This window comes from Penaeus vannamei, chromosome 43 (genome assembly GCF_042767895.1).
Source record: "Penaeus vannamei isolate JL-2024 chromosome 43, ASM4276789v1, whole genome shotgun sequence".
NCBI lineage: Eukaryota > Metazoa > Arthropoda > Malacostraca > Decapoda > Penaeidae > Penaeus > Penaeus vannamei.
The window spans coordinates 11,450,019-11,467,518 of record NC_091591.1 but is presented as its reverse complement, the minus strand read 5'-3'; the positions used below and the strand labels follow the sequence as shown (position 1 = coordinate 11,467,518).

The window sequence follows — 17,500 nt, the reverse complement described above, 5'->3', positions numbered from 1 at the left end:
TATCATTATTGTTATTATTATTATTATTATTATTATTATTATTATTATTATTATTATTATTATTATTATTATTATTATTATTATCATCATCATCATCATCATAATTCTATCATGATTATAGTTATCACTAATATTATCATTACCATTAACATTATTATTTCCATTTTCTATTACAGTCATCATCATCGTCACCAGCATCATTAACTTCATTCCGATACCATCACTGCTATTGCCAATGCGATCACTACAACCATTATCATTTATCTTAATTACTCTGTGTATGTGCTTGAAAATCGGCATTCCGTTTGACATCCGGCTGATCTCAATTATACCTTTGGAATGAAATAAAGAAGAAGCAGAGCAGGAGGAGGAGGAGGAGGAGGGGGAGGGGGGAGGAGGGGGATGGGTGGAGGAGGGGCGGAGGAGGAGGAGGGAGGGAGGGGAGGAGGGGGGAGGGAGGGGAGAGGAGGAGGAGGAGGGGGAGGGGAGGGGGAAGTGGAGGAGGGGTAGGGGAGGAGGAAGGGGAAGGGAGGGGGAGGGGAGGAGGAGGAGGGGAGGGGATGGGTAGGGGAAGGGGAGGGGAAGGAGGAGGAGGAGGGGGGGGAGGAGGAGGAGGGGGAGGAGGGAGGAGGAAGAGGAGGAGGAGAAGGGGAGGGGGGAAGGGGAGGGGGAAGGAGGAGGAGGGGGAAGGAGGGAGGAGGGGGAAGAAGGAGGAGGGGGGGGGAAGGAGGAGGAAGGGGGGGAGAGGACGAGGGGGAGGGGTAGGGGAGAAGGTGGTGATGGTGGAGGAGGTGGGAGAAGGAAGAGAAGGAGAAAAGGAGGAGGAGAGGAGAAGAAGAAGAAGAAGAAAAATAATAATAATGATAAGAAGACGAAGTAGAAGAAGAAGAAAAGAAGACGAAGAAGAAGAAGAAGAAGAAGAAGAAGGAGAAGAAGGAGGATGAGGAGGCGGAGGAGAGAGAGAGAGAGAGAGAGAGAGAGAGAGAGAGAGAGAGAGAGAGAGAGAGAGAGAGAGAGAGAGAGAGAGAGAGAGAGAGAGAGAGAGATTTATATAGAGAGATAAATAGATAGATAGAGAGAGAAGGATAGAAAGAAAGAAATAGTGAAAAAGAGATAGAAAGAAAGAAAAAAGCCCTCCCCCCCCAAAAAAAAGAAAAAAACAATGCCTGGAAACTGGATGTCGTTATAAAAATTGTTTTATATCGTAATTAACATAAGTATATGACATTCCTAAGAAGCTTAAGAGATCGTAATCAAGACACTAAAATGTTTTTTTCAGGACAATAATTTGAAACAGTTGAGAGGTTGCAAATCTCCGGCACAATTTTTAAAGTTTTGTTGAAAAAGGCTTTAGGGTAACATTGCTTTGAATAGGAGCAGCAGATGTACAGAAATATTCAAATGGTATCTTGCATTTTATTGTGTTTTTTCGTCTCCTTATCTATTGCTTTTCATTAACGACTTTTTAAATCTTATATAAATCTTTCTGACTTTAGATTACATTTATTTATAATCAACTTAGAAAGGATTAAGCTAATATCTTGGGTAAAATTAGACTCTCTTGACTGTAATTTTATACATCTTCATGACTATATCATTACATTTACTATTCCTGTGCATGAAAAATTCTTTAAAAAATAGTTACCCCTCAAATAAAAATCTACATTGCCGTTTTCTCTGTTTACGATGGAAGTGCCTTTCATTTTACATAAAACGTCACAAAATTGTTTACTACATAGAAAGTGGAAAATGAGGCTACATAATAAAGAGAAAAAGCATAAAGGCAACACAGAAAAGACAGCATAAGAAAGAAGAATACATAATTTACCGAGTAATATCGAATACTTTCTTCCCGTTTTCTCCAAAAAAAGCAGTAAAAGAAAAAACGAAGCAACAAAAAACGAGACAGGATATTTATTCATAGACGTTAGAATTTACCTGATCCAACGGAAGAAAAAAAATACAAGAGAGTCATATTTAGACATTGAATTAATACCCAATTAAAACCCGATACATCATTAAGTCAACATTCGAATAAACTAGTTTTTTGTGTCACTAATTTTCCGTTGTTTGCGAACTTTTGTTCCTTCACACTTTGTATATCTGGTTTGGCATTCCTAACCCCGGAGAGAGAGAGAGAGAGAGAGAGAGAGAGAGAGAGAGAGAGAGAGAGAGAGAGAGAGAGAGAGAGAGAGAGAGAGAGAGAGAGAGAGAGAGAGAGAGAGAGAGAGAGAGAGAGAGAGAGAGAGAGAGAGAGAGAGAGAGAGAGAGAGAGAGAGAGAGAGAGAGAGAGAGAGAGAGAGAGAGAGAGAGAGAGAGAGAGAGAGAGAGAGAGAGAGAGAGAGAGAAAGAGATGAAAACATGTACAGAGAAAAAAAGGAAACATGGAATGAGACAAATAAAAGACCCAAAGCCATAATCTTGAATGAAACAGGAAGAGAGAGAGAAAGAGATAAAATAAGATAAAATAAAATAAAATAAAACGAAAAAAAAGTCAAAACAACCCACCAAATTAAACCTTAAATAACAATAATAGAAAGAAAAAAAATATACATAAGACCCGTGAATCTAAATTTATCCACTCCATTCCTCATTTGGAAGCCTCCCCCTCCTCCCCCTCCCCCTCCGCCCCCTCCTCCCCCTCCCCCCCGCCTAAAAAAAAAGAAAAAAAGAAAAAAAAAAAATCGGAGAGGGCGGATGCTGCCAGCCCGAAAACAGGGCGTCCTTCGGATCCTCACGGGCGCCCATCTATCCTAGGAGGAATTTTAGCTTCCGCTTCAGGTCCTTCTTGGAGGATTTTTGGGCCACTCCTGAAGGCGTTCGGCGGCGACTCGAAGGAAGGAAGAAGGAGGGAGGGAGAGGGAGAGAGAGGGGGAAGGGAGGGTGGGGGGGAGGGAGGGAGAGGGAGAGGGAGGAGGGACTGGAAAGAGAGGGAGGGAGGGAGGGAGGGAGGGAGGGAAGGGAGGGGGGGGGGAGGAAGGGAGGGAGGGAAGGGAGGGAGGGAGGGAGGGAGAGGGAGGGAGGGAGGGGGGAGGGGAAGGGAAGAGAGAGAGAGAGAGAGAGAGAGAGAGAGAGAGAGAGAGAGAGAGAGAGAGAGAGAGAGAGAGAGAGAGAGAGAGAGAAAGAGAGAGAGAGGGAGGAAGGAGAGGAGAGAGGGAGGGAGGGAGCGAGGGAAGGAGGGAAGGAGGGAGGGAGGGAGGGAGAAGGAGGAAGGGAGGGAGGGAGGGAAGGAAGGAGGGAGGGAGGGAGGGAGGAGGGAGGGAGGAGGGAGGAGAGAGAAGAGCGAGACGAGAGAGAGAGAGAGAGAGAGAGAGAGAGAGAGAGAGAGAGAGAGAGAGAGAGAGAGAGAGAGAGAGAGAGAGAGAGAGAGAGAGAGAGAGAGAGAGAGAGAGAGAGAGAGAAAGGGAGGAAGGGAAGGGAGGGGAGGGAGGGAGAGGGAGAGGGAGGAAGGGAAGGAGGGAGGGAAGGAGGAGGAGGAGAGAGGGAGGGAGGGAGGAGAGAGAGAGAGAGAGAGAGAGAGAGAGAGAGAGAGAGAGAGAGAGAGAGAGAGAGAGAGAGAGAGAGAGAGAGAGAGACAGAGAGAGTGAGAGAGAGAGAGAAAGAGAGAGAGAGGGGGGAGGAGAGGGTAGGATTAGGGGAAAGGAAAAGGGGATAAAGCTAGAAAGTAGGGAAGGGTAAAGTGACGGAAGGAGAGAAAGGAAGGGAGAGAGAGAGAGATAGAGGTATAATAATGGAAGGAGTGTCCAGAGGGGAAGAGGAAGCGGGAAAGAGCATGTAGAGGGAGAGGAAGGGGGATAAAGGGAGATAAATAGGAAATAGGGGAAACCGGGAAACGGGAGGAGAGAAAGGGGAGAGTTGATTATAATAGATAGAAAATGATTAAGTTGAAAATTGGAAACAGGAAAAGGAGAGAAAGAGAAGGGAAAAAGGAGAGAAGAGATGAAGAGTGGAAAGATCGGGTGGACTAAGAAATGGAGACATGGGAAGGAAGGAAGGAAATAAAAAGAAAGAGACCGTAAAAATGAGGAATGGAAGGGAGAGATGGAAAGAAGTGAGAAAAATTTGAAGAAAAGGGAGAAAGAAGGTGAGAAATTAAATGAAAAGGAAGGGAAAGAGAATGGAAAGAGGGGAAAGAAAGAGGAGGGAATGAGAAAGGAGGGAAAACGCAAGGAGACGGGAGGAAAAGAGAAAGTAAAGAGAGGAAAAAGGAAGGATGAAAATAAAAGAAGGACAGATAAAAAGGAGAGAAACGAAAGGAAAGGAGAAGGAAAGAGAGAGAAAGGAAGGAAGGGGTGAGCGGAAGAGAAAAGAGGAGAGAAGAAAGAGAGAGAATGAAGCAAAAGGCAAGAGAGAGAGAGAGAGAGAGAGAGAGAGAGAGAGAGAGAGAGAGAGAGAGAGAGAGAGAGAGAGAGAGAGAGAGAGAGAGAGAGAGAGAGATGAGAACTCAAGATCCTTGTGATACATTTCAAAGAATTTATTTGCTGTGATCTTTTACTTTTATCTTTTTGTCTTCATTTTCGCCTTTTCATCATTTTTTTTTCACTTCCACCTACTCTCCTATTCTTCCATCCCCCCCCTTCCCCTCCACCACCAACAAACCCCTCCCCCCACCCCACCCCTATCCCTCACCCCCACCAAAAAAAAGAAAAGAAAAGAAAAAAAAAGAAACATCATCCACAAAACTTTTCAAAATAATAAAAAAAACCAGAAAAGGATATTACGAATCAGACCAAAGGAAAAAAAAAGCAAAAAAACAAGCCAAAAAAAAAACAAAAACAAGAAAAAAGAAGCAACAGCAGAGGGAAGCCGAGACTTAACTTATCATTGGATGGCCATTTTAGGACGCAAACCATCTCATTTGACTATCTTCTTGTTTTGGAACCATCCGCCTTGCTTGATTACTTTAATGAGGGAGAAAATTGGCCTGGCAATCACGAGATAGAGGTTGTTATTTCGGGTGTTGTTGTTATTGTTGTTGTTGTTGTTGTTATCATTATTCTTGTTATTACTATTATTGTTATCGTTATTTTCATTACTACTGCTACTATTATTGTTGTTTTTGTTATATGTATTATCATTGTTATTTTCTTATTACTATTATCATTATAATTATTATGATCATCATTGTTATTCTCATTATTATTATCATTACTGTTATTATTATCATTATTAATATTTTCATTAATATCAGTTTTATTATCATTATTATTGTTATTGTTATAATAATAATTATTATTATTATCATTATTATTATTATTATTATTATTATTATCATTATTATTATCATTATTATTATTATTATTATTATTATTATTATTATTATCATTATTATTATCACTATTATTATTAACATTACCATTACCATTCTTATCTTTGTTATCATTATCATAATCATTATTATCATTATCATCCCTGTTGTTCTTGGAGTTGCTGTTGCTATTGTCATTACTGTTACTTAAATTTCAGTATTTTTTCCATCGAAAGAACGAAATATTCGAACGAAATATTCTTTTTATTATTGTTTTTATTTTCTTCTTCTTCTTCTTCTTCCTCTCTTCGTTCTCCCCCCCAAAAAAAAAATCCTTCTCTTTATCATTGTTCATTTTCCTTCTTCTCTTCTCCATTTCTTCTCCCAACTTCGTTTTCAAGATCCCGTTGCAATCAGAAGCAATGTTGCAATACTACTTTTCCTTCCCGGGATTCATTATATAACAAGAGTACGATAAATCCAAACATTTTCATTATATATATATATTTTTTTCCCCTCTTCTTCAATTATCGTCTAGATCCATTTGCATATTTCCGCTTGTTTATTTATTTGTTTGTTTGTCTTGCAAAAGACCTTGACGATCTACTGAAACTTAACATACATCCCAAACCTTATCTATCAATTATCATTATTACGTTATCTATTAATAAACTCCACTCTTCTATCCATCTATCTATCTATCAACGCATCTATCGACCTACCTCCTTCAAAGAAAGAAGGAAGAAGGATAGCACAACAACGCAAAAGACACGAAACCGAAGCGAAAGAGACAGAAAAGGAATAAAAATGAATATATTAGATGCCTGCTCGAGACGTCAGCTCTTATCACTTGTCTGGATAAAGAGAACAGTTATTGCCGGACGAGTTTCAACGAGGAATTCTTGCTCTATTTACGTAATAATAATAGAAATATTGATGATGATGATGTTAATTGTAATGGTGATAATGATGATAATGGTGATAGTGATAATAATGATGATAATGTGATAATTGCAATGGTGATAATGATGATAATGGTAATAATGATAATATTGATGATAATGATGATAATTGTAATGGTGATAATGATGATAATGTGATAATGATGTTAATTGTAATGATGATAATGATGATAATGGTAATAATGATAATATTGATGATAATGATGTTAATTGTAATGATGATAATGATGATAATGGTAATAATGATAATAATGATGATAATGTGATAATTGTAATGATGATAATGATGATAATGGTAATAATGATAATATTGATAATAATGATGATAATGTGATAACTGTAATGATGATAATGATGATAATGATAATAATTGTAATGATGATGATTATAATAATGATAATGATGATAATTGTAATAATGATAATAATGATATTGATAATGGTGATAATTGTAATAATAATAACGATGATAATGATAATAATGATGAAAATGATAATGAGGATAATAACTAATAGTTATCATGATAATGATGATGATAACGAGTTTCACGAGGAATTTTTGCTCTATTTATGAAATAATGATAATGATAAAATAATCGTAATAATTATATTGATAATAACAATGATTATTATGATAATGATAATGATAGTAATGTTGATAATAATAGTTATAATAGTAATGATAATGATAAAAATAATGATTATCATTATAAGATAATTGTAGTATTGATAATGATAACGATTATGGTAATATCAATAATGATGTTAATGAAAATAGTAATGTAAATAATACCAGTGATGATAATGGTAATGTTAATAAATAAATAATTTAGAATTTCTTTCTTCCTTTATTTTCCTTCCATTTCTTTTTTTTCTATCGTTTTTCTCCTTTATATTTCCCTCATTTTCCTCTTCTATATTTCCTTTATTTCCCTCTTTATTATTTCTCTTAGTTTCCTATTTTAACTTGCTTTCCCTCTTATGTTTCTCTTACTTTCTCATTTTCTATTTCTCTTGTTTTCCTCTTTTTCTTTATCGCTATTTTTCAATTTTCTTTCTCCTGTTTCTTGTATTTTCTTTTCCCTTATTTTCCATTTTCTCTTTTTTCTTTTCTTTCCTCTTATTTAACTCATATTTTTGTTTCCTTCATCTACCCGTTTTCTATTTCCCTCATCATCCCATTTTCTCTTTCCCTCATCTTCCCATTTTCTATTTCCCAAGTTTTTCCATTTTCTAATTCTCATCTTGCAGGGGAAACTAACTTAAAAGGGAACTGAGATCCGGCTAGTATGTAAATCATGTTTGTAATCTTAATGCAGATCTGGGCTATGTGGATCCTCGCAAGAAACGCACTGCCGGTCTTTAGTTTTTGGCTGAGTTTTTGAAAATCATTTTGCTTCTCTCTTCTAAACTTTTTTTCTTTCTTAAATTCAAGATCATGTGTTTATGTTTTTTTTTTTTTTTTCTTTTTTTTTATCTTTTTTTAACCTATTTCCTACACGCAGTTTTTGAAAATCATTTTGCTCCTATCTTCTTAGCCTTTTTTTTTTCTTAAATTCAAGATCTTGTATTTATATAAATATTTTTTTACCTATATCCTGCATACATTTTTTTCGTTTTGCATTTTCGTGTTGGTAGTGTCATTTGATGATTTTAGCAATATCATCATCAGTATCAATATTATGATTATTATTATTATTTCCATTATCATTATTTTCCTCTTTATTTTTCATACTACGTTGAGTCGTATTTTCGAGCTAAGTTTAGATAATCTTTACTGTCATTATGCCTTTTTTTCACCACATTCTTCTTTTATCAATCTGTCATTCCTTTCTATCATTTTTCTTATCATCCACTACCTTTGGTTAAATACATTTAGTCTTCTGGTTCTTTCTCTTATGCATTCTTCGTTTTTATTCTTCTTATTGTTCTATATTCGGGCATCCGCGTTCACTAGATGTATTTATAGAAAACGGAGCGAGGGGTCGATTAGAGGGGGGTCTATGGTAAAGACATTATTTCTCAATTTATGGTGCTTACGGTGCTAAGTTGGTGCATGTAGGGTTGGCTGCTTGGGAGGGGGAGGGGGTAGGGTGCAAGGGGTGGTGCTTGTGCTTGTGTGTTTGTTTTGTAGATAGTTTGTTTAATTTGACTGTGATGGAGTTGTTGTGTTTCTGTGGTGGATTGGGGTAGCAATTTTTTAGGTCTTTCTCTTTCGTCCTTTTAGTTCTTCTTTCTCTCTTTTTCGTTCTCGCTCTCTCTCTCTCTCTCTTTTGTCTATCTATTATCAATGTTCATCTTATTATATATATACTGCATATGTTGTTATTATTGTTATTATTATTACCTTAATATAATTATATTATTATCAACCTTTTTATTGGTGTTAATTTTACTGTCACTATCATTATCATGACACATCATTATCGATAATAGTATCGGTATTACTGTTACCATAAGCTTTACTGCTACCTTTGCCATTATCCTTACTATGATTGTTATTATTAATATCATTATTAATATCTTTAACATTATCAGCAACATTATCATCTATCCATATTTCTTTCAATCTTCCGACAGATACACACATACACACACAAACACACACACAGAGAAACACACACGCGCACAGACACACACAGACACACACACACACACACACATACACACGCGCCACACACACACACGCACACAAACACACACACACACACACACACACACACACACACACACACACACACGCACACACACACACACACACACGCGCACACACAAAAACACACACACACCCTCACACATATGTATGTATGAGTGCATCCACATGCAGCCACGCATCCTAGGACGTCGCTAGAAATAAAATACTCGATAAATTCCCAAACTACTGGACGCCTCACCCCCCCCCCCCCCCCGGCCACTCGAAGAAGCCGTAACGAAGGTCGACGTTGATGGTCGCGTTTCTGAAAAATGGTGACGTTGTTAATGCTGCCTCGCTGGCGTCTTAATTGAGGGCAGCGCATTCCTCTCTCTCTTTTTTTCTTTCTTTTTTTTTCTCTTTCTCTCTCTTTCTTTTTTTTTTCTTTGTCTCTCTCTCTTCTATCTCTTTCTTTCTTTCTGTCCCTCTCTCTCTTTCTTTCTATTTTCTTTCTCTAACTCTTTCTTTCTTTCTCTGTCTCTCTCTCTCTCTTTCATTCTTTCTTTCTATCTCTTTCTCTCTCACTCTGTTTGTCTGTCTGTATGTCTGCCTACCCCCCTCTCCCTATATATATTTATCTCTCTCTCTTTCTCTCCCTCGTCTCCCATTATATCTCCGTCTGCCTTGTCTTTTTGTCTTTCTCTTATTTTTCTTCTTCCTATTATTCCCTTTTCTCTGTCTGTTCTCTCTTTTCTCCATCTTTCCTTTTTGTTCCCTTTTCTTTCTTTCTTTCCTTGCCACCCTCTCTCCTCGTCTCCATCTTCTTGTTTCTCCCTCATACCCTTTCCTTCCCTCCCTCTTCCTTCCTTCATCCTCTCCCTCTTCCTCTCACCCTCCTCCTCGAATTCTCTCCCTCCCCCTCGAATTCTCCCCCCATCCCCCCCAACCACCCACCCCAACACAAAACACCTCCCCCAACTGCCCCTCCCTCCACACGCAAACTCCCTCCCTTCCTAACGACCTCTCTCTCTCTCTCCCTCCCCCAACAGGAGTGCAGCGGCAGCGTCTCCGTCGACAGGCTGCTGTGGTCCCTGCAGGAGAGGATGCAGGGGGGGACCAGCGCGCCCCAGTGGTCGGCTGCTCTCAAGAGCTTCAAGACGTTCTCCTGCACGGCGCGGAGGGACGGGATGTATCCGGACCTGGCGACGGACTGCACGCTCTACTATAGGTGAGGGAGAGAGAGGGGGAAAAGGGGGAGAGGGAGGGAGAGAGGGTGAGGGAGGCGGAAGAGGAGGGGGAAAAGGAGGGGGAGAGGGAGAGGGAGGGGGAAAAGGAGGGGGAAGGGGAGGGGTGAGGGGGGAGAGAGATAGGGAGAGGGAGAGAGAAAAGGGGAAGAGGGACGGGATGTATCCGGACCTGGCGACGGACTGCACGCTCTACTATAGGTGAGGGAGAGATAGAGGGAGAGAGAGGGGGAAAAGGGGGAGAGGGAGGGAGAGAGGGTGAGGGAGGGGGAAAAGGAGGGGGAAAAGGAGAGGGAGAGGGAGAGGGAGGGGGAAAAAGAGGGGGAGAGGGAGAGGGAGGGGGAAAAGGAGGGGGAAGGGGAGGGGTGAGGGGGGAGAGAGATAGGGAGAGGGAGAGAGAAAAGGGGAAGAGGGACGGGATGTATCCGGACCTGGCGACGGACTGCACGCTCTACTATAGGTGAGGGAGAGGGAGAGGGAGAGAGAGGGGGAAAAGGGGGAGAGGGAGGGGGAGAGGGTGAGGGAGGGGGAGGGACGGAGAGGGGGAAAAGGGGGAGAGGGAGGGGGAAGGGGAGAGAGAGAGGAAAAGGAGGGGCAGAGGGAGGGGGAAGGGGAGAGGGAGGGGGAAAGGAGGGGGAGAGGGAGAGGGGTGAGGGAGGGGGAAGGGAAGAGGGGAGAGGAAGGGAGAAGGGGGAGAGGGAGAGGGAGTGAGAGAGGGAAGGGGAGAGGGAGGGAGGAGGGAGAGGGAAAAGGAGGGGGAAGGGGAGAGGGAGGGGGAGAGGGAGGGAGAAAAGGGGAAAAGGCGGGGGTGGGAGAGAGAAAGGGGGAGAGGGGTGAGGGAAAGGGAGAGGAAAAGAGAGGGGGGAGGGGAAAGGGAGAGAGGGAAAAGAGGAGAGTTAAAAAGGGAAAGGGGGAGAAGGAAAGGATGTTGGAGAGAGAGGAAGGAAGAGGGGTAAGGAAAGGGAGAAGGGAGAAGGAATAGGAGAGGGAGGGAAGGAGAGGGAAAGAGAGGAGGAAAGGAGGGGTGAAAAGGAGGGAGAGAGGAGGGGGAGGAGGAGGAGGGGAAAAGAAGACAGAGAGGGAGAGGGAGGGGAAGGGACAGAGGGAGAGCGAGAAGGAGCGAGGAAGAGAGACAGAGGGAGAAGAGGAGAAGGAAAGAGAGAAAAAAGAAGGGAGAGTTTAGGACAGAGATTGAAAGAGAGACAGACGGAGAAGAGGAGAATGAAACGAAGAAGAAGAACGAGACAGTTTGGAACAGAGATTGGAAGGGAAAAAGAAATACATATAAGGAAGAATATAAATAAATAAAAAATATATAATGAACAACAATGCACACACATCGTTGGTAATTAAAAGTAACAACGGCCAGAATAAACGCTCCCGATCATAAAAGAATTTCAGGAGCCGAGCCAGAATTACCAGACTGTAACCTGAGCCATCGCGGACGTGATGGTGTTCGCTTGTGTCAAGGCGGCTGCTTTTCTTTCTTCGTAAATGCTTCGTAAATATATAGGTGTATAAATGTGTTTGTATATATATATATATATATATATATATATATATATTTATATATATATATATATATATATATATATATATATATATATATATATATATATATATATATACACATACATACATACATGCATATATATATATATATATATATATATATATATATATATATATATATATATATATATATAGATAGATAGATAGATAGATAGATAGATAGATAGATAGATAGATAGATAGATAGAGATGTATATAGATATATGCATATATATATGAGTATATATATATGTATATATATGTATATATATATATATATATATATATATATATATATATATATATATATGTATATTATATATATATATATATATATATATATATATATATATATATATATATGTATATATATATATAACGTGTATATATATACATTTTTATACATATATATGTATATATATATACATACATACATACATATATATATATAATATATATACTTATATATACATATATATATATAAATACAAAAATACACACATATATATATATATATATATATATATATATATATATATATATATATATATATATATATATATGTATATATATGTAGATATATACATATATGTAGATATAAACATATAATATATATATATATATATATATATATATATATATACATATATATATACATATATATATATATATATATATATATATATATATATATATATATATATATATATATATATATATATATGTATATTGTATTACAAGTACGTCAAAAACGACGAGAGCTGCGCCGTCCCTATGTTAACCACTGGCCTGCCTTATTTAGAATCACCTCAATCAAAGTGATTTTTTCTTTTGTTCAATTTATCCTCAAGTAATTCACAGATGTAAGATATCTTTATTTGCTTCACTTGTCATTTATGTTCTTATCTATTAAGCCTTTCTTTCACTTGTAAAATGTTTGGATATATCAATGTTAAAATAACATTGGCGTCTTTATCATCGTCCTATTATTGTTGTGTTTATTATTATTATTGTTTATATTGTTACTGTTATTGTTATTGTTACTTTTTCATTATTATCATCATTATTATTATGATTATCATTACCATTACCATTATCGTTATTGTTATTATTATTATTGCTATTATCATTATTATTGTTATTATTATTATTATCATTGTTATCATTATTATTATTATTATTATTATCATTATCATCATTGTTATTGTTATTATCATTATCATCATTATCATTATTATTATCATCAATATTTTTATTACCATTATTGTCATCATTATTATAATCTTTATTATCATTATCATTATTATAATTCTCATTATTGCTATTGTTATTATCATTGTTATTCTTATTCTTTTTTTATATTTATTACCAGTATTATTACTATTATAACTATTATCATTAGTATCATTATCATTATCAGTAACAACAATAGTCGCACTAATAGTAATAGAAATGTAATCACCATGACCACAATCATTCCCTATTACGGATACCACAATCACCATTACCATCCCTATCCCTATTATCTATAACCACGTAACCACCACAGTTATCCCCACCCCCCCTGACCTCCCCCTCCCCCTCCTTTCCCCCTACAGATGCCTGGACGGGGCTGTCTACTCGTACTCGTGTCCTTCGGGTGAGGGACTCGGCTACGGGAGCGAATCCTGTCGACCCGCCGCCGAGGTCACGTGTCCTCGTCTGCCTCCAAGTACACCTCCTTGCCTCAACCAGACCAATGGCTATTACCCCGATTATACCCAGGGGTGTCGGGGGTATTATAGGTGAGGCGGGGAGAGGTTTTTTTGTTTGGTTTGTTTGTGTTTGTTTGATTTATTGTGTGTTTGTGTTTGTTTTTGTTTGTGTTTTTTTTGTTTGTGTTTATGTTCCTTTATTTGTTTGGTTGCTTGATTGTGTGCGTGTTTGTGTGTTTGTTTGTGTGTGTTTTTGTTTGTGTGTTTGTTTTTTGTATGTTCATCTGTTTATTTTCATTTTTTGTAATGATATTTATTTGTTTATCTATTGATATATACTTGCATTTATTTGCTTTGTTTATTTGTTTGTTTGTATGTTTAGTAATTAATCTATTTATTAATCTGTTTCATTATTTATTCTGTTTGTTTGTTTTTACGTTTAGCTATATGATTTATTAATTTGTCTATTAATTTATATATGTGCAATGGAGATATCAACCCCTCCAACCCAAACCAACCCTTTTTCAACCCACACCAACCCCTTCCAACCCTTCTCCAACCCATTTCAACCCACACCAACCTATTACAACCATTTTCCAACCCCTTCCAACCCAAACCAACCCTTTTCCAACCCAAACCAACCCCTTCTAACCCAAACCAACCCTTTTCCAACCCAAACCAACCCCTTCTAACCCAAACCAACCCTTTTTCAACCTCCTTACAACCCTCGCAGGTGCGACAACGGCAGCGTCAACGGCCGATGGTTCTGCGAAAACTCCGGACTCTGGGACGTGGCCACGGGGTCCTGCGGCTCGGGGTCAGGCCTCACGTGCACCCCGCCCTCCTGCTGGGGTCTCCCGGACGGACCCCACCCGACCCCGGCCTCCTCCTGCACCGCCTACTTCACGTGTCAAGCGGGGGTCAGGACGGATCACGTGTGTCCGTACGGCACGATTTTCGACTACTCGCTCAAGGTGTGTGTGTGTTCTTACCTTGTTGTTCTTACCTAGTTGTTTGAATACGTCTGTTATATTTAAATTATCGTATAACTTTTTAAATTGATGCACAGTTTTGGCACAAGCTACTTGATTGGGGAGACTATTCCACGATTCAATAGTTCTGTTTGGGAAACTATATTTTTTTACATCTTTATCAACTCTTTTTGCTGTCAACTTTTTGTTGTGTCCTCTCGTTATTCTTGTGTTCAAGATAAAAAAATCTTTATCTATCTTCACTCTTCCTGTAATGCAGTTGAAAAGCATAATCATGTCCCCCCTTTTCCTTTTTTCTTCCAAGGTAGTAAGTCCTAATTTCTGTTGTCTGTCTTCGTAACTCAGAGAGAGAAATATAGATAGATAGACAGATATAGATAGACAGAGAGAGAGCGAGAGAAAGAGAGAGGAAAAGAGACAAATATATAGATATATTGAGAGAAATTCTGAAAACATGCTATCATATGTTGGTTATTATTACCAAATTATAAATAAGCAAACTGATTGAGCGCAGCAGGAATTAAGATAAAACTCAGAATTATTTAGATTATATAATTTTTCCTGCAATCTATGATAGAGGGTAGCTTTTACTATAAGGATGGACTTAAAATGATAAGGAAAATTTAGTGAGCCCATTATTTCTATTTCCAAACTTATTGACAAGACAAAATCAGATCAACAACAGTAACAAAACTTACATATATATATATATATATATATATATATATATATATATATATATATATATATATATATATATATATATATATATATAATTTCAAGAAACCTTTTTTTTTTTCTTTTGAACGGGAAAGCCTTTGGTGCCAAGACCTCACCCCTTTTCCTCCTCTTTCAGCGGTGTGTCCCGAGCTCCTCCTCCGTGTGCTACGAGCAGGCGTGCGAGGGGCGCGTGAACGGATTCCACGCGGCGCCCCACGCCTCCTGCCGCGCCTTCTTCAGGTGCTTCAACGGCGCCCTGGTCGAACTGCAGGAGTGCCCTCGCCATCAGATCTTCGACGGGCAGCGGTGCGTCTCGGCCACGAACTTCTCCTGCTGGGGCGAGGGGCGCGGGTCGTGCGAGGGGCGCGACGACGGCCTCTTCGCCGCCTCCGACTGTCGCGGCTTCTTCCGGTGCCGCCACCAGCAGTTCATCCGCGCCTTCCTGTGCTCGCGAGGCCTCGTGTTCAACGGGCGCGAGTGCGTGGAGGACACCAACGCCCTGTGCACGTCGCAGGCGCCGCGCCCCGACTGCGCCAACAAGATCGACGGCTACTACACGGTGGAGAAGACCGGCTGCAGGACCTTCTTCTCCTGCCGCGGCGGCAGGAAGATAAGCGAGCACACGTGCCCGGGCACCAACGTGTTCAACGGCGAGCAGTGCGTGGACCCCGTGCTATACCCGTGCCCCGCGAGTAGGCCGCCGCTGGCGCCCCTGGCGGCCAACCTCACCAACCGGGTGGCGCGCTCCCTCTCCGCCGACGCCGACTGCGCCTCGCGCCCCAACGGCTACTACCTCGACGTGCCCTCCCGCTGCACGCGCTTCTTCTACTGCCACGAGGGCGCCAAGCAGTTCGTCAGGTCCTGCCCTCCCGGAGAGAGGTTCAACGGCCTCGGCTGCGTGTCCCAGGACTCCTACAAGTGCCCGGTGATCGCTGGCGCCCCCGAGTGCCTTCTGCGAGGCGACGGCGTGTACCAGGACCTGGAGAGCGGCTGCAGCTCCTACTACCAGTGCTTCTCGGGGGTCAAGATCGAGTTCAAGTGCCCCGAAGGACGCCTTCACAGCGGGAGGGCGTGCGAGCCGGCGGCGCAAGTGTTCTGTCCGGCGGCGACGCTGTGCTCGCACCAGCGGCTCAACGCGACGCTCGTCGACACGGACCGAGGCTGCCAGGGCTACTTCCGGTGCCAAGAGGACGTGCTGCTGTGGTACCGCGCGTGCGCAGGGGGGCAGGTGTTCAACGGGAAGGAGTGCGTGCCCCACTTCTTCTACACGTGCCCGGCGCGGGTCAGCACCGCCTGCCTGGCCAAACCCGACGGTCTTTATCAAGATCTCTCCACCAGGTGCGTATTCCTAGGAGGACTTCCAAGTTGCAGGAGGATGCTTTACCACAGAGCTGGACACGGCTGGCCGATTTACGCATTGCTATTAAGTGCATCCTTCTGTTTTTTATCATTCTAAACTGCTTTTCAGGATGGAATAACATCCAAATTAGTGGAAGTGATTCTAAACACGATACCAATAATGATACTGATACCCCCATGATAATATAAATAAAAAAAAAATCAACACATCAAACACATTCACTATACAACGCATTCACTATAAACAAACAAGCAACGCAGCCTATCACCTCGCCCTTTGCCCTTCGCAGATGTCGCTCCTTCTACGAGTGTCACGCGGGGGAACGAGTGTCGACGCGGACCTGCGGCGACGAGGAGGTCTTCAACGGCGAGGTCTGCGTTCCGACGGCCAGCTACGTGTGTCCTGTCGGCGGGGCGAAGGAGTGCGGAGCCGGGCGCAAGGGCTTCGTCCAGGATATCCAGTCGGGGTGCAGGAGGTGCGTCTGGTGTGGGGGGGAAGCGGCTGCGGGGGTGCGGGTGTGGATGGGTGGGGGGGTGGGGGGTTAGTAGGTGTGGGTGGGGGTAGTAGGTGTGGGTGGGTGTGGATGAGGGGGGTGAGTAGGTGTGGGTGGGTGTGGGTGGGTGGGTGGGGGGTAGTAGGTGTGGGTGGGTGTGGATGGGTGGGGGGGTAGTAGGTGTGGGTGGGTGTGGATGGGGGGGGGTTAGTAGGAGTGGATGGGTGTGGATGAGTGGGGTGAGTAGGTGTGGATGGGTGTGGATGGGTGTGGATGGGTGGGTGGGGTTAGTAGGTGTGGGTGGATGTGGATGGGGGGGTAGTAGGTGTGGGTGGGAAGTTCTGGTCCGGTGGTGGATGGGTGCGGCGGGGGGGGGGGGGTAGTCAGTGGAGTTGGGTGTGAGCGGGAAGTTCCAGTGCGGGTGTGGATGGGTGCGTGGGGTAGTCAATGTGGGTGGGTGTGGGTGGGAGTGTCTAGTGTGGGTGGAGATTGGAGTGTGTGTGTTGGGGCGGGTATGGATAAGAGAGGTGGTTAGAATAAGGATGTCTGTATGTATGTATTTTTGCAGTATCACGTGTGTAAAATAATGTCAAATAAAATAATGT

General features: G+C 41.3%; 1 protein-coding gene across 2 annotated transcripts in view; it reads left to right on the top strand.

Moving 5' to 3' along the window:
- Positions 1 to 17,500, top strand: part of LOC113818178 (uncharacterized) — a 127,644-nt gene that overhangs the window by 107,473 nt on the left and 2,671 nt on the right. The window contains exons 3-7 of one of the 2 annotated variants that reach the window (XM_070118854.1): positions 9,891 to 10,069; positions 13,235 to 13,420; positions 14,064 to 14,304; positions 15,179 to 16,380; positions 16,692 to 16,877. In XM_070118854.1, coding sequence (XP_069974955.1) covers positions 9,891 to 10,069; positions 13,235 to 13,420; positions 14,064 to 14,304; positions 15,179 to 16,380; positions 16,692 to 16,877 — 1,994 coding nt within the window. Of the gene's footprint in view, positions 1 to 9,890; positions 10,070 to 10,500; positions 10,546 to 13,234; positions 13,421 to 14,063; positions 14,305 to 15,178; positions 16,381 to 16,691; positions 16,878 to 17,500 lie in introns of those variants that run through there. The other variant, XM_070118855.1, reaches the window with a different exon arrangement.